Genomic DNA, 23,539 nt, shown 5'->3' on the forward strand with positions numbered 1-23,539 from the left:
CTCCAGTGCATCACTTCCACCAGGTAAAGACAAAGTTGTCTTTTCAGGTGAGTTTTAATTTACATCACTTGCAATACATGAATCCTAACTGACCTGCCTTTAGCGAAACAGTTTTGGACCCCCCCATCTGTTTTCCTTTTTTTCTTTTTTTAAAGGAACTGAAAGATTATGATTATCCTGGCTAAACCTGCGTTTTTTTAATTAAAAATCTCACTTGTTCTTAATTTGGAAACACAGGAGAGAGAAAAAAAATGTAAATCAAGACACAGAAAATGGTTCGGCAGAAAAACAAAAAAAAGGTTTAGCAGCGTTCCCCTTGTGTCGGTTTTTAATGTGAAAACAAAAACCCAAAAGGAAAAGTTGATGTTAGATTAACAACTAGAGATCAGATACACCTAAAGAAACTCTGAGCAGCAGATTGGTCAGTGTGACACCAGAGTTACTGCTGTGGAAAATGCACATTATACTAGATTCACGCTGGTAATTTTTAATTTAAAAAAAAATCTAGGCTTTATTAGCGAGCGGCCTCTACTTGTTCCCCCTTGGATAAGCTCACTTGAAAAACTGTCTTGAATATGAAAATGTACGGTATTTCAGTTTCTCTGCTTTGCGGCCTGCAGAGAGGAAGTTCTCCTTCGGAGGAATCAGTAGTACTTTTTATCCGAGGAGGTCACTGAACGGACGAGGCAGGGCAAATGTTTTTTCGGGCACGCGTCCAGCGTCTCTTATGATCCGCATCGATGTCGACTTTCTCCCCGGTGTGAAAACGTGCCGCGTGTTGTTACCAACTGGAGTGGAAACGTGTCGCGGTTTTCCTCCATTGCACCTGTGAGAAGAATCGGGTTCGAGAGAGAAGAGCGCTACAGCTGTGGAAGCGGCGATGAGGCGAGAGGGAGGTCACATGTTCCGCCCTCTCAAGTGGAATATTCTTTTCATTTAGAAAACGTACATAGATGTGCATTTAATGCAAAGTCTGATTGACGTTTTCGTTTCTGTCAAATGCATTTAATCTGGTTGAGCATTCGAATACTTTCAAATGTTGCAGACGAGGACACCTGTCGTGTGTTTCCGTTTAAAAAACAACCTGAATCGAGTCCACCACCATCCTCGGCGGTTTGTCCGAGACGGCTTTATTTTGATGTCATCCAAATCAAAACATTAAAAAAAGATAATATATAGATTCATATATAATATATATATAAAATAAAAATAAAAAATTCAAACCCAAAGTGAAACATTTGAGAGCAACATAACAGAGTGAGCAATTGAAACTAAAAGTTCGGGGTCCTATACGGAGGTTTCGGACTGTAGCCGCAGCACGAACTTGTGCGACTTGGGGTCGATGTATTCCTCCGACATCTGGATGTAAGGGATCCTCTTTGTCGTCACCACCAGGCTGAAGTCTGCGCACCGGAGCAAGAAGGTGGAGCCGTCTTTCAGGCCGCTGGTCACCGACACCTCGCTGACCAGCGTCCACTGGCGGGCCAGCCAGTGGTCCCGGCTGTACTGCAGGGTGGGACCTGAGGTTAGGTAGCACTCCAGGAACGCCTGGGCGGGGAGAGAGAGACACACACACACACACACTGTTATCACAACTCACAATAAGTGGACATCTCACTTGGGAATGAATCTTTACAGAAATCTAATCGGGGACCTTGGGCGTCATGTTGTTGGTGATGCAGAAGGCCAGGTGCTGCTGGATGCTCTCCATGCTGTGGCAGTGCTGCTGCTTGGTGGTCCTCAGGTACTTCTGCAAGGCGCGCGCCATGGACGGGAAGATGGCCTGCGCCGCCTCCCGGGGGTCCATCACATCCCCCGGGGCCTTCTTCTGCTCCTCCTCCTGCATGCGCTTAATGTGTGTGAACGCCTCCTCCACCGCCACTACCAGCCTAGAGGGAGGGAGGAACCCAACACGTTTCATTCGGAGCTGGCGTGACTCCTGATCGGAATATATTCTTACGCTAAAGAGGCGACTCGTTTTATTTCCTGTGCACTTTTTTTTATCGGCGAGGCGCCCAGAAAATAACTTACCGCGCTTTGCGCTTGCGCACGCGCCTCTCGTGCTCCGCCTCCTCGTAGTACAGCTCGTTGTGGCTGGTGTCTCTGCGGCGGGCGGCGGCTGCGATCATGGCCCTGGACTGGGAGTGGGCCAGTCCTGCTGCTGGCGCGTTGTTCCCTGGACCTGTCGAGGGCAAACGGATGAGACAGAGATGTCTCCAAAGCCTTGAAGACGAAGGTGAAGGAAAACAAATCTTTGGTGATGACATCAAGTGCAACGTGCTTTTAAAGTGGAGAGGTAGATTACTGATGCACATAAACCACGGTCCATTTCCTTTCATCACCAAGCTACAGCTAACGTGAAAAGCCACACAAAGTAATAATATTTCATTGTTTCTGAGCGCGGTGATCATTGGAAGAATCATCGCCATTGATATTCAAGCGTTCCCTTTCCTCTGCCACTCGGTGCCTCCAGGAGTAATTTTTTTTGGGGGGGAACGAGGACGGGAGGCTGCTGATGAACCAGCGCCTGGTGTTAATGCAGGTTAAAAGAAGGCAGAGCCGCTGAATTATTAATGCGGGGCAGGGATCGTGCGTGAACAGAATAATTCAACATAAACCAGGCATGTGTTGAGCCGCCTTTCCTATGGGAGGTTTAAAACAACCTTCATGAAAGAAATCATACAAAGTAATGCAGGGAATGGTTGAAACGTTATGTCTGGTTACACCCACGCAAAATAAATAGGGGCACAACTCGTTAAATGGTTGACGGGCCGCATTCAGTCTGAAGCCGGCGACGAGGGCACGAGGGCCCATCAGGGAGCTTTTTTCCCCCAGAGGTTGATTCCATTTTCAACTTTTTTTGCTGCAGCTACGACAACGCAGGATGAAACGACCCACATCCAAATGTGCCGTTAGCCCCAATATTTACACTACGACAAAATTGCATTAAAGAAAATGTATTAATAAAAGTAGCGTGAAGAATGAATCCAAATGTAATGTGTTAAAATGCAGATCATTCTCCGCCAAAGAGAGGAAAAAGCATGCTGCGTAAAATCTTTTTCATTAAAACGTAAGTGTAATTTAATAAGCTACACACAAAAACATGTTACCATCCATCGCTCAATACAATACACATTGGTGTGTGTACATGTTTGTGTTATAATGTAGTGTCATAATTAAACATGAAAAGAAACATTGGTGATGTGATTTTAATGAGGCACGGGATCGGCTATTACAGACAGTCTAGATAATTATCATTTTGATATGTTTTCATTGAATTGTGACCGGAACCATGTATAACAGTATTTAAATTTGTTTGATTTGTTTTTATGTCGGCTCTTTTGAATCTTTTAATCTTCATTCTCAATCCCCGGTACGGGAGCAAAGAAAACCACACGGTCGTAAAAATCACCTGGACCCATTTGGATGCAGCATAACTGAGTGTTGTGGTTGCTTTGGGCCCGGGGGGGAGATTATAGTCTGTCCCGGAGTTGGACTTATTTATTACAGAGAGAGAGACCGTCACAGAGAGAGAGAGAGAGACACACAGAGAGAGGGGTCCCTGAGAATTAAAATGAAGGAGGATGAGACCTGAGAGAGAAACGACAAGACCGGCAGCGTAATAGTTATTGATTTATCAGCCGTCTCTCACCAACGGAGACGAGCTGCAGGAGGAGAGAGAAGAAAGAAGCTAAACTAAGAGGGAGTCAAGTTAGTGCACTAAAGTGAAGCTTGAGCACACTTAAGGGAGTGTGATGATTCAATACAGAGGGTCTGTGCCACAGTCTTCCAGCTGTTTGCGAGGACGACCCTTCATGCGTGAAGAGTGAGTGAAGGAAGCATCACTTCTGTGGGAAAAGGAGGTGTGGCTTCAAGGACACTGTAACGTGCACAGGAAGTGAACACAAAGGTGCTCTGGTTGGTAGCAGCGCTGCGTCTACTTACTGCCAAGCAGGTAGGCGTTCAGCCTCGCTCTGAAGGAGTCTTAAAAGGGTTAGCGTCAGTGGGAGGAGACACACGAGGAGAGGAGACAGCGTTTGAGTCGGGTACCGCATAACCACACGCATCGACTACAAATCACCTGTATGCTTTATGTTCCTAAAAACACTTTTTTCCAATTATAACGGTCACAGATCTGTTTCTCCTTCCTTCCTTCTTTTCCTTTCCTTTCTTTCCCTCCCTTCCTTCCTTCCTTCCTTCCTTCCAGGCAGGGCATTCCAGCGTCGCCTGGAAGTCAACCTGCAGAGACTTGAAGTGTCCGTCACAGGCAGCCGCTCAGAAAAGGTGAATTATTGCTGCAGTTTCTTTTTGTATGTGTGAAAAAGTTGCTGCAAATGTCAAAAATTAAAATTAAAATATCGGTGGTTACAGTATTGAAGTGTGAATATGCCAGTTTGCTTAGTCTTCTATGAAATACTAATATCGTTTGTCACATGAAGACAGTATTTACCACTAAATATAGAATATATTCACCATTGTCTTGCAAAACCAAATATAAATTAAAAGTATTTCTAAACATGAAAATATAATGAATAAATTCCAGTAACTAGATCATATAGAGTTTCGTACTTTCCATCAAAGTCTTACAATTAAGTCAATTAGCTTGACATTATAACATTAGAAGAAAACGTGGATTTGAATAATGTAGAGATCCCAAGCTTCTACAGGTACCTGAATATGAGTAATACCTCTCAAATAATTTATCGATTTTTTTGGGGTCTTTTTAGTCAAAACCTGCAAATATAATTTTAGGGCTAACCTGCTGTCATATTGATGCGTTTTGAGCAAAACATTTGAAGGCATCAAGTTGGGCGATGGGAAATCCTGATGGCCATATTTCTTTTAATACATCAAATGAACAAGGTGTCAAGGTGATTTTCATATTAAACTGAAATGAATGCAAATGAATGGCTGCCTGGAAGTATCGATAGAAGATATGAATTGAAAGAAAGACGAGTCAATAATGAAAACAATAATTTAAAACAAGCAACACTGTGCATTATTCAGAAAAACGTCTTGCATGTTATGATGGATGTACAGAGTGATAGAGATAGTAAGTACCCAGCATATACAGTGGGTACGGAAAGTATTCAGACCCCTTTAAATGTTTCACTCTTTGTTTCATTGCAGCCATTTGCTCAAATCAAAAAAGTTCATTTTATTTCTCATTAATCACTCAGCACCCCTTCTTGACAGAAAAAAACAGAAATGTAGAATTTTTTGCAAATTTATTTTTTAAAAAAAAACTGAAATATCACATGGTCATAAGTATTCAGACCCTTTGCTGTGACACTCATATTTAACTCACACGCTGTCCATTTCTTCTGATCCTCCTTGAGATGGATCTACTCCTTCATTGGAGTCCAGCTGTGTTTAATTAAACTGATTGGACTTGATTAGGAAAGGCACACACCTGTCGATATAAGACCTTACAGCTCACAGTGCATGTCAGAACACATGAGAATCATGAGGTCGAAGGAACTGCCCAAGGAGCTCAGAGACAGAATTGTGCCAAGGTTACAAAAGACATTTCTACATTTCTGTTTTTTCTGTCAAGATGGGGTCCATTAATGAGAAATGAAATGAACTTTTTTGATTTTAGCAAATGGCTGCAATGAAACAAAGAGTGACACATTTAAAGGTGTCTGAATACTTTCCATACCCACTATATGTCTGGAAGGACTTTAAACACAGAAAACAAAGACAGAGACCGTCCCACTCACCCTCAGCGGGGGCTGCTGGGAACTCACCGTCCACGTTGTAGACCTTGAGGCCGGCCAGGTGCTTGGCCGCGCGGGACTTGGAGGCGGAAAGCAGCGCCGGGTTGTGCACCGGGAAGTCGCAGTAGTAGCGCTCCAAGATGGCCAGAGCCGCCCGCTGGATGCTGCGGAGCAGAGGAGGCAAAGAGGAGCTTTAGCCGAGGGAAAAAGAGAGAGAGAGAGAGAGAGAGAGAGAGATATCTAATGGCATTACCTAAATGAATGCCTGAGTGGGAATTCCCCAAAAACACAGCACGAACAAACACATCGGAACACTTTCCACACAGCCAGTCTGAGACATGCCGCGGAAATTCAACAAGAAACAGCAGAAGGAAGTAGGACATGTCGGATTTCTGCACTTCCTTGTTGTGGCATCGGTGCGATGTGGCTTCTCATGCCCTTCTAGGATGCAGGAGACGGGCAGAAACTGAGACGCTGACTTCACACCGCGGGTCGCGGAGCGTGCCGGCTCTTGTCCTAGTTGTTAAACCCGACTGCACACAAGCAAGAGTGTTCTCACACGATACGCCACATAAATCACCAGCTCTTGTCATCACTGCCTCCGTTTACCTGGAGGTTAGCCGCATGAGAGGTTAGAGGGAGACGACGACGCTGCTTTTAAAAAGACAAAGTCTTCCTCTTATAAATTAAAAGGTCTTAGGGTCAGCAGATTACACACAAATTCAATGCAAAAGGCGCCGATAGACGTGGAATTGGCCTGACATTATCAAATCAGAAATGGAGGAAAGAAATGATTGTAGTCGTCTGTGGAAAACCAGAGCGTCTCGTGTGTTCAGAGACCGGATGAAAATCTAGCATGTGCGTATAAACATTATTGTTTATGCTGAATTAGTCATTATGTCGCTAATTCGCTATCGTTTTGATCTGTTTATTGCCATTGAATCACAGCAATGGGTTGATTTTTGACCTCACGGTTAATTACTGTTTTGCTTCACTCTCACAGCTCTCATCTGACATAATTTACATGTGCAGCTGCTTTTAATAAATACACCCTGATGGACTTAATGCACCTGCCCAAAACAAAACAGGCGGACAAAGCTAGCAACAGCTTTGAACGTAGCTTAGCATTTAGCTGTTAAAGTGCCAGATATGCTTCTCTGCAGTTGGTGGAGACCAGAAAGGTGAATATTGTACTTGTATTGCCTAAGTGACACAATCACAACTCAAGGTAAATGGCAATGCTACTGTGTGTTTAAATTATAATTGTGTACAGTAATACTTCAAATGATGAAGGTATAATTACCAAACTACTACTTTCTAAGCGGTAATTCAGTGTGCAGCTTATGAAGGGATTTAGTAGCCGCTGCCACAGCAGCTCAGCTCCTGTGACCTGCATTTAGCCGACCCATAATGCCACTTTTCTGCTGAACACTGGGCCCTTTACTAGTCCCGCTGTGTGCGCTTGTGTGGACTTATTCAGAGGTGTGTGTCCTGTGTCATTGTGCACGGCCACGTGAAGAGCTAACTGGATAAATACATGAACAACAGCACATGCTCTAGCCTGCAGCATGCACTTCCTGTTATCCCAAAGGAGGCCCAGGGCGTGACCTCTGAGGACTCAGTTCCTCCCTCAGAACAAACTGTACACAAAGAGGTGAGAGACATTAGAAATATCACAGGTGGCTGCAAAGAGAGTCACATGTACTGTAGTTACAGCGGGGATCTTTAGATTGGTTTGCAGACTTAAAAATACACCACTTGGGTCTCTTCATCTGTAGAATATCACTGCATCTGAAGAAAATGAATACGTGAAAGGGAAAATAGTCAAAACAAGAGGCAATGCCTCCATGAAAGGCCAAACGCAATAACCTTCTGTCAGAGAACAAACGTTTAAATGATCAACAATTTAATTAAGTCAAGATCTTTAACACATTAAGACAGCATATTCCTGTATATTTTTTAAATGTATTTAACAAAATACGTTTCCCAAGAAACAGGTTTTACTGAGTTAGATGCACAATGTGTCATTTTCTGCTGTTACTGCAGAAAGGATCATAGGGACAAAACTTCCTTCCATGGACTCTATGTATGTGCAGCGCTGTCGGAAAAGAGCAGAGGGAATCATCAGAGACTCACTCCACCCAGCTCACTCTCTGCTCACTCTCCACCCAGCTCACTCTCTGCTCAGACACAAACACTGCATGTACAACCTGAGACACAGCAGAGCGGACAGCATCCTCTCTCACAGAACACTTTCTTCAACAGCTTTTTCCCTGCCACAGTCAGACTGATGGCAAAACAAAACTATTGAAATATGTGTAATAACCCAACACTACCTCACTATACTTATCATGTGCAATATGTGACATATTATTACTTACAACTATATCATTTAAAACTGTCTGTAATTTAAAACCGTATCCCAAACTGTACATATTAGCACCTTTCTTGTTCTTGTACATAGTACCACCTTTCTGTATATACTACCACCTTCTGTATAGTGTTTTCTTTTCTATTTTGTATTTTTCTTTTCTATTAGTGTTATTTCTAAACTGTTGACTTGGAGAGCGTTTGCCCCCACCCTCCAGGTGGGGGCAAACTGCCTACCCCAAGCGAAGGAGTTCAAGTATCTCGGGGTCTTGTTCACGAGTGAGGGTAAGGTGGAGCGGGAGATCGATAGGCGGATCGGTGCGGCTGCAGCAGTAAAACAGGCGCTGTACCGGTCCGTCTTAGTGAAGAGGGAGCTGAGCCGGAAGGCAAAGCTCTCCATTTACTGGTCGGTCTACGTTCCAACCCTCACCTATGGTCACGAACTCTGGGTCGTGACCGAAAGAACGAGATCTCGGATACAAGCGGCCGAAATGAGCTTCCTCCGTAGGGTGGCCGGGCTCAGCCTTAGAGATAGGGTAAGGAGCTCGGACATCAGGGGGGAGCTTGGAGTCGAGTCGCTGCTCCTTCGTGTCGAAAGGAGTCAGCTGAGGTGGTTCGGGCATCTAGTTAGGATGCCTCCTGGACGCCTCCCATTAGAGGTTTTCCGGGCACGTCCAACTGGTAGGAGGCCCCGGGGAAGACCGAGGACACGCTGGAGGGATTATATCTCCCGGCTGGCCTTGGAACGCCTCGGGATCCCCCAGAATGAGCTGGAAAGTGTTGCGGGTGAGAGGGAAGCCTGGGTCGGCCTGCTGAACCTGCTGCCACCGCGACCCGACCCCGGATAAGCGGGTGATAATGGATGGATGGATGGATGACTTGGAGAGCCCTGCACAAGATTTCCAATGTGTCTGGACTGTTGGTCTAGGCACAAATGGCAAATAAAACCTTGAAACTTGAAACTAGTTGTCTCTCAATCAAAACCAGAACAAAAGATGGAGTTTGTTGACGTTCTGAAGTAGTTGTTGTCTTTATTGCAGTCAGATTATCACGGTTATAAAAGTAGTTTGACAACTTTAAGATCAAGAAGTCCGATGAATGAATTCCTTCATCCGGTTAAAATATATCTAAATAGTGTTTTCGTCCAAAAAAAAGGAGAAAAGAATATAAGGCTTGAAATGTCAATTCATGATAAACCGATTTCTCTTGCGGTTAGTTTAATTGTTGAGCATATCAACAGCTGTGTGTTTACAGTTGTAGTAGAAGTGAAATCGGCTTGATGATGATGATGAGCGCATCAGTCATGAGTTGGACCGCTGGAGGAAAACAAACACATCAGAGCACGGCTGGAGGCGGAGCTCCTGTCTGCCAAAGGGACAGCGAGGAGACTGGGCCACTCCCGTGGTTAATGTGGCATAAAGCATTCAAACAGACAGGACCATTGTTTAGTCAGAGTTCAGCCACTTACCGACTTCCATCAATCATTAAGCCGAGCAAACATGACGCAAAAAACCCTCAGAGCGAGCAACGCCGGCCAACTGTAGACACACCGGTTGCCCTGGAGACCGTTTCTAGCGTTGCTGCTCAGGGCCGACCAGTTCGGGAACGAGAACTGGGAAGTCTCCAGCAGTGAATGTGTGTAACCCCCCCCCACCCCCCCAACACACACACACTGGCTGTAAGGACTGGGTTCATATTTATTTTGTCAAAAAGGCTTCCTCCGGCCCTCCAGATTGGCATCAAAGGCCGGGCAGACGGAGACAAGCCCTCTGGGCCCCCGGGGGCCTCCGGCTGGTCGCCATTATGGTCATGCAAAAACATGGCAGAAAAAAAAAAAAAAAAAACAGGAACGAAAGCAGCAGCCGCCCTTCTGTTAGTGCAGGCGCTGCATGAGAGAGAACACACAAACACATCTGTGTCGGTGCTTCTCCGCATGATGCGTGTTTGGAGCTGCATGTGCATGTATGCGGTGCGGTCATCCCTCCCCGCCCACACACACACACACACACACACACACACACGTGTCCGTCTGTGTGTGTGTGCGTGCAGGCTGACCAGATGCTGCGCGGCAGTCTGCAGGGAGCGCTAATTAGCCGCGTGTTTACAGTCGCAGACGGACAACAGAGTGAGGACCATGAACAGCTTACAAAGGACTACACCCCCTGAGCAAGTCGGCTCACGCACCGACCAGACCACCGCCGCCCTGTATTAATCTTGTGATTCGGATTGTTGATTTTTAACTGAAGGTTTCTTTAGGAGTCATTTTTAAAATGAACAATTGGAAAAAAAAATGCATCGTCACAAGAGCACTGACACGTGGCTGCTTGACTGTAACATGTCCTGCTTCATATTTACACTTTGGAAATGTGTGTTTATGAAAAAATGCTACGGGGCAATGTATCGCCAGATATTCCAAACTCCTGTATATCGATTGCATTGGTCTTTATCTAATTAAAATCCAGTAGTGGTCGGGCTTCAGTAGCTTAAGATAGAGAATGACACTGAGATCAGCTCCATGAGCAGTTCAAAGCTCTAACTTCAAGACACAAAGTATGAACCAGGCCACCTGCAAAAGTACAGAATGATACGACATCAGTGGGAGAGCAGATGTGGGGGATAATACTTCATCCATCCGGTCATAAAAGAGGCCCATCTATAAATCCATCGTGATTTATGAGCGCATGTGAGACTGGGGGCTGCGTATTGATAGCAAGGAGCGGCTTTGTTTGGCTTTAAAAAGAAAAAGAAAAAGGTGTTTTTGCTCAGAGATAGTACAGTCATAAAAACCCTGTTAGTCTGGTCTGAGCTGTTCTTTGCCCCCCCCCCCCCCCTCACACACACACACACACACACACGTTAGTTCTTCAACACTAGCCTCCCATTAAGTATTAATCCCTCGTTCTCCATTCTTCGTCTCTCGAGTCTTCCCTTTGAACTCCGCCCTCTGTGTGCTGCTCTTTTCTGAGGACTTGACTCTCTGAAGTCCTCCTCCTCCTCCTCCTCCTCCTCCCCTTTTCCTTTCCTTACTCTCGGCCTCTTGTACAAGTTACTTCATCCCATTTATGAATGTGTAAGCGGGGACTTCCCTCGTCCTTCCCCCCTTGTCGCTCTCACTTGAGGTGTCCCAGTTTCTTTCTTTCTCTCCGCCTTCACGTCGCCTGCACGTCCTCTTTTCCCTCTTTCATCCCACGTTCTCATCTCTCATCATGGCTCTCTTTACCTTGCGTCTCGTCCTCTCCTCTTACTCCTTCTGTCGGTTCTCTCTCTCCGTGCACATCTGGGTATTACGCTTGCTTTCTCTCAATGCGAGCAGCATCCACGACGCCTCAGTATGAAATCTGAGCAGACGGGTAAGTCGCTAATTCATAATTATTATTGTAAACAGTCCCATAAAAAGACCAATCAGAGCCTGATTTATCTCCTTCCTCTGTGCCATTGAGCGCCATTGTTCACATCAATGAGTCTCACTGTTCACTCACTGACATGTTGCTTCACACACACACACACACACACACACACACACACACACACACACTTTCTCGTTCCATCATACACCATCCCACTGAAAATAGTCCCCAACAAACACAGTATTTCCTCCCTGATTTGGGTGTTTAAAAAAACAGTGGCCAGCTGTTTGAAGAAAAGACTTTGCATAATCCATGAAAACCTCGACAACCACTGACACAAAACGTCTGCCACGTTTGCAGAAGACATAAAAAGATTCGAGCGGATCCACAAAACAGCTGGCCGCTTGGTGCTTCCTTCACCTGAGCCGTCCCAGGTTGTAGTGACGCATCTCGCCGTCGGTGGAGCGCGCGACGCACACGGAGAAGCACGGCTGCAGCTGCCGGAGCTCCAGCAGCACGATGGCCAGGTAGTGGATGAAGAGCAGGGCGTCCACCAGCGACACGGCGTACTGCACGATGCCCTGGTAGTTCTCGTCCTGCGGGAAATATTAAGGGGGTCATTTGTACTGCTTGATGACATATATATATATATATGCACAGTGCACACAGAATCTAAAACACATGCAAATAGTAAACATTTACAAAAAAAAGGAAAAAGATACTACCGCAGGGATAAAGAGAGATCATACACATGTAAGACAAGATGTAGAGCGTATGAATATTTAGATACATTTCAAAGGATTGCAAGCATTTGACTGTTTTCCTACATGCATTCTGAATGAGGGACCATTACAATTATGACTCGCACAGTAAACACAGAGCACTGGGGAAACCAAACATCTCTTTTGGCTGTTTGTGATTTCGTTGAGCTCCTGAAGGCATTAAAAATGAATGTGTCTGCAATACACGAGGCCTACACTGCTATTGGAGAAATTTGGCTCTGTGTGTTTATTTGTAGTTACCGTGCACCTTTGAGCAACAGCGTTAATATATTTTGCGCCCGCTTTCCCGTCTCACCTGTGAGTCGAGTATTCGGACGCCGTAGAACAGCCAGTAGGAGACCACAAAGAGCAGCACTAGCACGGCGAGCAGCGCCCGGAACACGAAGACCCGCGGGAGGCCGGCCCGAGGCGGCCTGAAGAAGAGCGCCCAGACGGCCAGCAGCAGTATGAGCAGCTTGAAGGCCACGGAGATGAAGAGGCCCTCGCACGCCGTGCCGCAGCTCTGCAGCTTCTCCGGCCAGAGGAGGTGGGGAAGCGCCAGGAAGGCGAGCGGCGTCAGGAACACCAGCAGGCCCAGCACCACGGCTAGGGTCAGGGTGAAGTAGCGGCGGCAGTCCAGCCCCACGCTGTCCTCCAGGTCCTTGGTGATGCGGACGATGTCCTCCTGGGAGAGGCTGTGCTCCGACGTGCCCGTGATGGCCGTGGTGGTCTCGCCCCAGTTGTCATCCTGGAGACACGGGGAGGAGGAAACAAGGATTTAAGATCACAAGAGCATCCTAAAACCCTTATTGTATACTTCCTCACTGGATAGAAACCATCATCAAAGAGCTATTTATATTAATGCCCCTTTGTTTATTCTCTTCTATATCATCTTGTTAACATTCAATATTTATGTTTTAATATCCACATTCTTAAATAATGTTCTATTTATTTGAAATGCAGTTGTGTAAGTCGGTATAATTATTAATAATGTGTACATGTCTCATACATTTTTAACATCTATGTATGTACATATGTGTATGATTTCCAATCCACACTGATTATGCTCACTGTTATCTCTAAATATGTCTGCAGTTCCCCGTTTGTTTGTGAGAATATGAATAAAAGAGATCTGTGAAAAACATCATCTATTCACGATCCGTCATTTCTCCTTTTAATCTGTACGATGGATATTATTTAGTCTAGTGGGAATCTGGTTAATATATGTGCACACAGTATACATTTGGATAAAAGCGTCAGTGTATACCGTTCTTAATGCATCTGTGGGTTCTTGTCTTGTTTATTCAGTGCAAGATTATTCAGTGCAGATTGTAGAAAAGGGAAATGAGGTGCACCCAATGACTTCAACAAGTCCAGCCATTGCTCAATAACAAAAGTGCGGTTCGGGCTTCATACGGCTGCTTTGCTCAAGGGGAAAATAAGAGAGAGGACATCAGTAGACAATATTAAGAGAGGAAGCTTCTATCTCTTCTATCTTCTAGCACTGTGCTGTATTAGGCTGGCGAACATGTTCATGTTCTTTCTTTTGCTTTTGACGTCAGCTCAACAAAACAAAACCCCCCAAAAAAGACACGGGAAGTCATTTCCACACCCGCAAGAAAAGAGAAAGGAATAGAAGATAGGAAGTGGGGAAAAAAAGTAAACAGAGCGAGCTGCCAACTGGGCTAAAAGCTGACGTCTGGGCTCCGACTGCATCCGCAGATAATGAAGGTCAGCGGCGTCGGAGCGAGAGCCGCTAGAACAAAGGAAGATAAGAACTCTTTACACAGCCGGTCACAACGAGCTGCTAACGCTGAGGGCCGATAACGAACCGCCATCATCGGCTACGAGGACGTTCGATTACCAGAGGCGCAGTACCATTGTAGATGAATCCTATTTCAAGGAGTGCATCAGTGAGCAGAGAGGAGATGAGTTATGATGGCTAAAGACTGGGGGGGGGCGGGGGGTGTAGAGAATAACCCACTTGCCTCAGGGGTTAAAACAGCAGAGAGAGAGATGAAGCAGAACAATGGGATGACCCAGGCAGAAAGCTCACGTTGTGTTTAAAGCTAGAAAGAAGCTACTATTATCACTCATAGACACTTAATAATATAATTTTCACCGCTTTTTTTTAGCCGTCATTACAGGTTTACAGGCGAGACGTAAAATCCAGGTGAAAAGCAGTTTTAAATTATTTAAATTTTTTATCTCACAACAAAAAAACAAACGAGATGAGCCATAAACATTTTCCATCCATGGGGTCATTTCACGGAAGACGACATGTCAAATGTTGACTTGGTTTCCACGGGCGACCTCCGTCTCGGTTTCACTTGACCTTTGACACGACAAGCGGTTGTAAATGCTCATCTGGATGTCTGCGCTGCTGCTGCGGGAAGACCCCGAAACGTCACGAGTGGACGATCCCGTGAGCCGTAAACCAGGAATGCGTGACCTGCGTTCAAAAGGTCAAAGGGTGAAGACATTTGTGCTAAAATTGCCAAAGTGTCTGCGTCTCATTTATTCATGCAAGTAAAATAACTTAAAATAGACAAATAAGACAATATAAGATCATAGAGGGAACCACAATCAACCGCCACTGGAATCAGCGCAAAAGGTTTAATGACGCGGTCCAGTGAGCATCGCACCACCGGAGTTAACCACTAGCAACCCCGGCTCTCACATGGCAGTCAGCCGTTGTCATGGGAAACGCCCACTCAAGTCTTTTTCCACAAATAACAATATCCTCTTTTTGAGAAATTACCGTATATGTCTAAAAGCCACAGTTTCATTACAGTTTATAATTAAGTAAAACTGCAACAAACATGACGCACACTATAATTCAACAGTAACATTAGATCAACTCTGTATATAAAGCTTATGTATTTACACCTGACAGTTGGAGATTAATTGGATCTGACAGATAATAGGACAAAAGACGGGGAACGTAATGCAACACGCACACAAAACAAACATAAATAATGCATGTTTCAGTCCAGTCAATTGGAGTGGAGATTGCTTTTTGAAACAGAACGGTGAGAGCCACTTCATTAATAATGAGAGAGGCGGACTGAAGAGGCCCTCGGCCTCTCTCCGCGGAGACTTGCGCAACAGGCCTTTTACTCACATGAAGCAATTATCCCCCCGCAGACAAGCAAAGTAAGCAAGGCCTGATTATTTTCTCTTTGTATTAGCGGAGGATAAGTAATCCGGAAAAAGGCGAACCTCGGTCACATGGAGATCCACAAATCATCGGGGACGACGACTAGCATACCGCAGCAGCACTGGAGATATTTAGTGTTTTTAATGTCTCCCAACTTGAAACGCATCATTTATTTCTTTTCTGAATGAGTAAATATGGCACAACTGATCCACGTGGTGTTGAGTACAGAGCATCTGGACTGTCGACAGATTCTATCGTCTGGCTGGTGAAGACGAGCGTGCTCCGTGTGTGTGTGTGTGTGTGTGTGTGTGTGTGTGTGTGTGTGTGTGTGTGTGAGAGAGAGCGAAAGCAAATCAATAGGCATTAGTTGTAAGGGTGCTCTCGAGGTGGTGAAGAGACAGTTTCAGAGCTCAGAATTTCATACCTCTGAATCACACACTGCCAAAGGACTCTTTTAGGACGTCTGTCACTATTAGAATTAAGGGATGCGGCAATTAGTCATTGTTAAAGCAGGATTAGAAAAGAATATCCACTGGTCTCAGTCTTTTGTGTTGGTACATTGAATATATTTTGGTTTCGGACTGTTGGTCAGACAAGAAAACCATGGGCTCTGGGATCTTGTGTGGACACTTTTTTCTTGCTATCTAGAGAGTCTGATATATTGAGAAAAAACAGCATTGTCGTCGTTGGATCCTTACTACTCTACCTGGGCTTTCCCTCAGCCGACACAGATAAAAATAGACATTAGTGACCCACATTTCCTAACGGGATTAAGCAGCCACCTCGGGGCTGATCTGGTTCAGGACCAGCCGCCTCGGAAGAGACCCAGTCCCATTCATCACACAGAAGTATAGGGTGAAAGAGGAGCGGCGAAGAGAGAGGGAACAAAGAGGAAAAAAGGGGCGAGAGCGTGAAAGACAACATTCGATAACAAAGCAGCCAATTAAAAAGGAGAGGGATTGATCCAGACAGGGAAGGCCAGTGGCAGTTCAGAAGCCAGAGAGGATTACCGCACTCACAAACCAACGCTTGAAATCCTTTGTTCAAAACTACATGCGAGTCATGAATAAAACGCACCTCAGCTCCTTATGCTATGCTAAGCTAACTGTGTCCTGGCTGTAGCTTCATATTTAGCACACAGGCATGAGAGTGGAGTCACTCTTCTCATCTAAATCTCGGCAAGAAAACTAATGTGTGTATTTCAACAGAATAACGAACTGTTCCTTTAACACGTGAATGATTAAGTAATAACACACACATCTTAAAACTTTGCGCTAACTTTGGCACTGCTTCAAAAAGAAAAGACGGACAATTTGCTCAGCCACCCGCACAGTTTAAGAGAGCGTGAAAACTATGTATAGCCAGGAAAACGTGTCTAAAAAGAGCCGTAATCTAGCACTAAGGCAAGTAAAATAAAAAGAAGAAGATGCGGCATCATTAAACACTGTTGAGCGCAGTGGTTACAGAGGCACGGCGAGGGCAGTTCCATAAGGGGCAGAGAATGTGCCATCAAAGTATTTCTTTGATGAAATATTGTCCCGGCTGCAAACTGTAAAGTGCTGCAACACGATACAGGGGCTGCTGAGCTTTAAACATCCAGCAAGACATTTGAACTGCACACCGGCACTTGTTTGCGTGTCGCGTTGCAGGACTGCTTGTGGGGATTGGAGGGATTTCCTGATGTTGTGGACCCCTCTTGCTCAAAAGGCCTACATGGTGTTTTTTAGTTTTTACTTCAAATTATATGACAGTTACATCTGTTTTGCAAAAAAAAAAAAAATAAATAAATAAATAAATATATATATATATATATATATATATATATATATATATATAAATACTTACAATTACAATATTCTGGTCCGAAGTGAAATCACAATATTTTCCACATACCGAAACAATAACTCACTAAGCCTTCAAGTGGTTTATCACGAAACTGAGCAGCTATATATATATATATATATATATATATATATATATATATATAGTACACTAACATGTCAGCCAGCGTGCATTTCCAAAGCTTTCAGCTGAGTATTTTGTGCATTCTCTTTTTCCACCGGAGTATAAATAACAGCCATTGTCTCTCGCGTTAAATCAAATATCCACTAAAAGCCTGTTTTCTGTTGTTGAGCCATAAGTGGGCTGCAAACAAAGCCCCTCGCTCAGAGCAGGAACAAGTGCACTCTCCTCACTCCTGGGAGGCAAGGTGTGTGTGTGTGTGTGTGTGTGTGTGTGTGTGTGTGTGTGCGTGCGTGCGTGCGTGTGTGTGTGTGTAAAACATTGTATTCCTAACAGTGGAGGCTGTTGAGAACTTGTCGGGACAAGGAAGTGAAGCGCCTTAAAAATAGTCTCCTGGACTAATTTGCAGGATGGAGGAGTGACGGCGAGACAATGGGAGCTGAGCAGCACTCCATAGACGTTAAATTGCAGTATGGTTGAAATGGATTATTCACAGAAATGTCAGGTAACCATGAGGGGAACAGACAACTTCTAATTTAGCAAAACCCAGAAAGTGTATGTGGAGATGATGTAGTCCGAGAGCTGATGGAGAAGCCTTGGATGACTCTGGAGAATTACACTTGAAATCATCTCAAGCGCCGATTTTGAGTGGGAAGAATAAGATAATAATTTTACAAGTTATTATATTTGTTTGAAATACCTCCACTCGGGGTGCCATTGTTTTCTGTCGGCCCATTGTTGACTGCAATGGAAATACAAATAATATGTAAGGTTTTGAAAATGATTTTTCAGAATTAGAAATGTTGTTAACTGAACATGAAAAAAGAACGAGGCCTTTCAAATGAATGCCAAAAGAAGATCAATGTTGCGCAGGGTCATTATATAGATTCAGAACCACATCTTGGAGCACGAGGTGACGTCATCCACTAAACAATCAATCAATCAATCAATCACAGCAACTTTGTTAACAGTCACAATTATGTTTGAGTTGACATTTAAGGCACAATTCAAAAGAAAAAGTATTTGTCCTTTGCTGTTGACTATCATACATATTATTTCCAAAATAAGGTCCCGATGGAGGACAAGGGAAGAGGAGGGACTTCACCTCTCTATTGACCAGTTATGAACTCACACCAAAAAGAAAATGTGTGTTCACTGCATTCATACAGGATCACCGTCAGAGACCACCGGAGCTCTCTGGCATGGAGGAGCGTGTGTAGAAGAAATGTAAGAAACAGCTTTACTGAAGTGAGGGGATTGTGACGTTCAGCTGCTCGATCAATACAGACCATTGTGTTTCCTTGCTGGAGTAAAGACAAACTGGACACCAACACTATTAGAAGACATTATTAGTCAACTATCACTCCTGCAATTTTGATTTCATTTCTCCACATGGAATCACACAAAAGCTTCCTGGGTCGCACAACCCTTTTCTATAAAGAGCTAAACCTCCAGGACCAGACGTTCTCCCCGGTTTACAAAGAGTAACAACTCCTGTAGTTCCACTTGGGACCGTCACCGCATGTTGGACCTCTCTGCTCTTACCTGGCTTGGTCTAGTCCCTGCTCCAGAGCTGCCCGCTGGAGGGGAGTTAGTAATAGAGTCTTCATCTATGGTGGTGACAATCACTTCCTTTATCTCCTGTACCGTCTCGCAGACCTCGAGCACCTGCAGCACTTCGTCTCCTGCCTCCATCGCCGTCGGCGACTGCATCCCCCACCCAAAAAAAAAATCCTCACTGAACTTCACCTCGGTCCAGCTCGCTCAAACATGGTCTCTGTGCTTCCTTCCCCCCCGCGATACGTATCCAGAGTGTGCGTGTGTCTGACCTCCCCGACTACGCTTTATCCGTCTTTATATAGAAAGTTCTCCCATCATGCCTCAGGAGGCATCGTATGGGACTGTGCGCTCGGTTGCCACATAATGTGAGGGGCTCTGTGGAGAAGAGCAGAGGAGCGACGGAGAGGAAGGAAGAGAGGGAGGAAGAGAGGAGTTGGGTGATGAGACGATCACATGGGATGAGATGGAGAGAGATGGAGGGATGGATGGATGGGGAAGGAGTGGAGTAGTACAGTAAATAAACAGTGCAATCAACACCAATTAGGTGCCATCGCTATACTCCAAAGGTTTCTCCCATCTCTCTCTGTCTCTCTCTCTCTCTCTTTTATTTGTCTTTCCCTCAAGGCATCCCACTCATTCTCCTCTCTCTCATTCTCCGCTCGCCTCTTGCCTCAGCGCCACTCTCCGTGCATCACTTCTGACCCAGTGAGCATCGCAGCGCTGCCGCTGGAGAGGCTGCATGTGTGTGTGTGAGAGAGAGAGAGAGAGAGAGAGAGAGAGAGAGAGAGAGAGAGAGAGAGAGAGAGAGAGAGAGAGTGAGTGTGTGTGTGTGTGTGTGTGTGTGTGTGTTTCTGGGAAGTTAAGACAAAACTTGCTCATCAACAGAATGCAGCTGCTCGACTGGTCTTCAACCGACCGAAATTTACCCACACTACTCCGCTCCTCCGCGACCTTCACTGGTTACCGGTGGCCGCCCGCATCCGCTTCAAAACATTGGTACTTGCGTACTGTGCTGCGAACAGATCGGGTCCAGTCTACATCCAGGACATGGTCAAACCGTACACCCCAGCCCGTTCACTTCGCTCGGCTTCTGCCCATCTGCTTGTAGCTCCTTCACTTCGAGCTAAATCACGACTGTTTGCTGTGCTGGCTCCTCATTGGTGGAACGAGCTTCCCATTGACATCAGGACAGCAGAAAGTCTCTACATCTTCCGGCGCAAACTAAAAACACATCTTTTTCGACTATACCTTGAATAGGTAGCACTTAAATGCCGTAGTAGCACTTAAATGTCCCTTACCGATAGCACTTTAGTAGCACTTAAATGGCACTTACCGATAGTACTTTGTAGTTTAACGTTATTGAAGAAATTGTACTTGCTTGATTCTTGTTGTTCTGAGTTTGGACTCATGGTTTTATGCACTTATTGTAAGTCGCTTTGGATAAAAGCGTCAGCTAAATGACATGTAATGTAATGTAATGTAATGGAACAACAACAACAACCTGATGGTGTGCCTTAAAAAAATAATCAAAACCCGTTATATCTCAAAGCTAACAGCTAAGGGAGGCTGCATTGGGTTTCAATATGATGCATTCAAACTCTATTCAAATGTGCATTAATCCACAGCTGAAAATAGTGCACCATTTCCTCCTGTTTGAGTACTCTTGCTGAAAACTACAGTGCCCAGCTATTTTAGAAAATGTTTAAATGTAAAACTGTATATTTGAGACCCAATACCAATACCGATTACTATACCACGGCTTTACAAAAGAAACTCCAGAAATCCAGGAAGAATTCTTTGAATATGACTTTAACTTGCGTTTCTAGCCATATACCTCATATCTGAGTGCCATTACCCTTCTCCAATGGGTGGCTGAGAGGTTAGGGCAACAACCACAGAATGTATGTATGTCACTCCCCTTCGTTCCTGTCAACTCTCAACTGTCCACTCAAAGAAAGGTAACCCCCAGAAAACGCCTTCTTCCAAATCGACCGTGGATAAGTGTTTAGAAAATCCTCCTCCCTCTCTCCGGGTTTGCCCGCCAACGGGGATCATGACACACACGGAGCACGGGGATACCCAAGCAGCTCAGCGGGATCCCGTCTCACGGGGATACCCAAGCAGCTCAGCGGGATCCCGTCTCACGGGGATACCCAAGCAGCTCAGCGGGATCCCGTCTCACGGGGATACCCAAGCAGCTCAGCCGGATCCCATCTCACGGGACACTGCTCCAGGAAGCCCTCACCACGGGGAAGAGGCGCCAAACGGGAACGCAAGCCCGACATGGCTGCGCGTGGTTCCCCCCCCTCCAAAAGGAGTCTGGGGGTCTGATCCGTGGTCCGTGTTGGTTACCGTACAGAGGTCCGGCTGAGATCGCGAAGCAGCTGACTTGGGTTAATGGGTTAATTGAGCCACAGGGAGAATGAGAGGACGAGCAAAGGCAGGGGGGATGTTGAGAGGTACAACTTAGAAGAACCTTTGCTCCACGTTTTTAAAAATCAGCCGGGGTTAACTGCTTTTTGAGCCAAATTGTTCAATAAAAACACCTGATTTCTGCAGCTGGCAAACACAGAGGGGGAGAGCGGTTCCCTCTCTAAACTGTTTATCTAAAAATAAACCTCTCTCTCGATGGGAAGGCGCTAATTCTCAAAGAATGCTTTGTGGTTTAACCGTATCGCGTTTCTCTTGTTCGACACCTCGTACAATGTCGTCCGGCATCACACTCCTGAGCCGCTGCATTGACTCCCACCAACCTCTCAGTATCCACAGCGATCGAGTTTCACACGGCAACAGCAAGACGGATTGACCCAAATGACTCGCGTCATTCGGTGTCAGGTCCAATACGGAGGTCGCGGCTACGCTCGCCTCCATTGTCCTTTACAAACACCCGGCCGGCTCGCGACACACATCTGCCGAAACCACCTCGTTCCCACCTTCAGACTTCAGGCGGCTGAACTTGAAGATGTGTTCTCCACATTCACACATGCGTACGGCTCGGCGCTTTTGGCTCGCGTCCTGGAATGGGAGCAACATGCTGGAGGAGCTCTACTCAAACACGTCAAGCCATCTAAGAGGCGTACGATCAGCCTTGTTCACGAAGCGTGTGTAGAGCCGTTTGTTGAAACTTGATGGACACAAAATATGAAAAAGACTAGTAAATGTAACCAAATGTGCAACAATCTACCTTCCAGCGCCTCTAAAGCGCATTCATCAACTCATATCACATTTAGGTGATTCCCTTAAAAAAAACTAAAAGTATACAAACAAAGCAACCCCCCCCCCCTCCCCACTGGAAGACTTGATTAAACCAGCAGGGTTTATGTTCGCTAACCAGCTGCTGGCTGCGCTCCACATTCTGCAGACAGACAGTCAGAAGAATGTGCTTTGATATCCGTGTTCTGCATGCTGTGAATGCTCGCTGCCACACACACACATACACACACACGCACACACACCCCTCGACAGCAGGGTCTGAACATTTCTCTTGCTGGCGTGAATCTCAGATCTCCGGTCGCGTTTGCCGACACACTTCCGAGTAAAACAACCCTTTTTCTTTTCACGGTTCCTCTCGCCGCCCCGTGAGCCGAGGCTCTGATTAAGTCCCGGCGGCGGAAGTGATCTCGCGGGTCAGACTGGAGCACACGGAGGGACCGGAGAGCACACGCAGAGATTTGTGCTGAGCCGCTTTCTCGGCGCAGTCGCTCGCCCCCGATTACTCAAAGTGAAGCCAAACGCTCCCCGCCCTGTCGGCAGCACCGCTGCAGGCCACGGCATGAATAAGACATGAGGAGCGAGGAAACACTTGAGGATGGCTGTGCTTTGTGGCAAATCCTGTCATGTGTTAAAATTAGACACGACCAAAGAAAAAAAAAATGCTAACGAGTCTTGCCACAACGGAAAGTGAGCGCCAAGTAGGTCAGTAGACGAATCGGCGAACGTCTCTGAACACCCTTCAGAGACTTAAGCCGAACACTTGATGAGGGCCGCTGTGCCAGACAGTTGTTTGGCTCTAAAGAGCGGGTCAGTCTAAGGCCGTCTGTGTGCTGAAACCTCTTCTTTTATTAAATGGGACTTAAATTGACGAAGTTCCTGCTTTCAAAGCATGCTGGACGAGTAACAGCACGCATTTCACTCTTCACATGGCTTTCTTCCAAGTGTCTGGTCCACCTCCATCAGGGCTGTTTGCTTGTGTTACGGTGGGACTTTGGTGAATCTGAGCGAGAACTTCCAAACACCGAAGTCTCACAATGACTCGAGGCAGCGGTAGACCAGCAACCTCTGTGTCCTTCGAGGTAAAATTAATTTACAATGGAGTCTAGTGGCTTTGAAGAGATCATAGATAATATTCCCATATTGTTCCCAATCTATCGCTCTCTACTGAAGAGCACCGACTATGGATAAGTAGCTCATTCAAAACATGCCTGTGTTTTGGCTAAATACTACACGGTAAGGTAACAAATTGGCTATGACTCATTGACTGTTTTGGAAGCGAGGACTCTTGTATCCCTCGAGTGCTACCGTGGTCCCAACGCACAGCCGTCGGATCCACCTGTCTCTTAATCCAACTACAAGGAACATGAACATGAGCGGCTGTCTGCTATACGGAGCAAAAATAGAGTCAGAAGGCTGAACCAGTGGCCAAAAACATCCCGATGGTGT

General features: G+C 45.7%; 1 protein-coding gene across 2 annotated transcripts in view; it reads right to left on the reverse strand.

Annotated features, from left to right (window-relative positions):
- Window positions 1-497: 497 nt before the first annotated feature.
- The window catches only part of LOC117746064 (vang-like protein 1), a 41,851-nt gene continuing 18,809 nt past the window's right edge, over window positions 498-23,539 (reverse strand). The window contains exons 4-9 of one of the 2 annotated variants that reach the window (XM_034554882.1): window positions 12,515-12,946; window positions 11,858-12,033; window positions 5,751-5,884; window positions 2,032-2,182; window positions 1,655-1,889; window positions 498-1,548 (exon numbers count right to left, since the gene is read on the reverse strand). In XM_034554882.1, coding sequence (XP_034410773.1) covers window positions 1,288-1,548; window positions 1,655-1,889; window positions 2,032-2,182; window positions 5,751-5,884; window positions 11,858-12,033; window positions 12,515-12,946 — 1,389 coding nt within the window. In that variant the 3' untranslated portion in view covers window positions 498-1,287. Of the gene's footprint in view, window positions 1,549-1,654; window positions 1,890-2,031; window positions 2,183-5,723; window positions 5,885-11,857; window positions 12,034-12,514; window positions 12,947-23,539 lie in introns of both variants that reach the window. The other variant, XM_034554874.1, reaches the window with a different exon arrangement.

The sequence above is a fragment of the Cyclopterus lumpus genome, chromosome 2, assembly GCF_009769545.1.
Source record: "Cyclopterus lumpus isolate fCycLum1 chromosome 2, fCycLum1.pri, whole genome shotgun sequence".
NCBI lineage: Eukaryota > Metazoa > Chordata > Actinopteri > Perciformes > Cyclopteridae > Cyclopterus > Cyclopterus lumpus.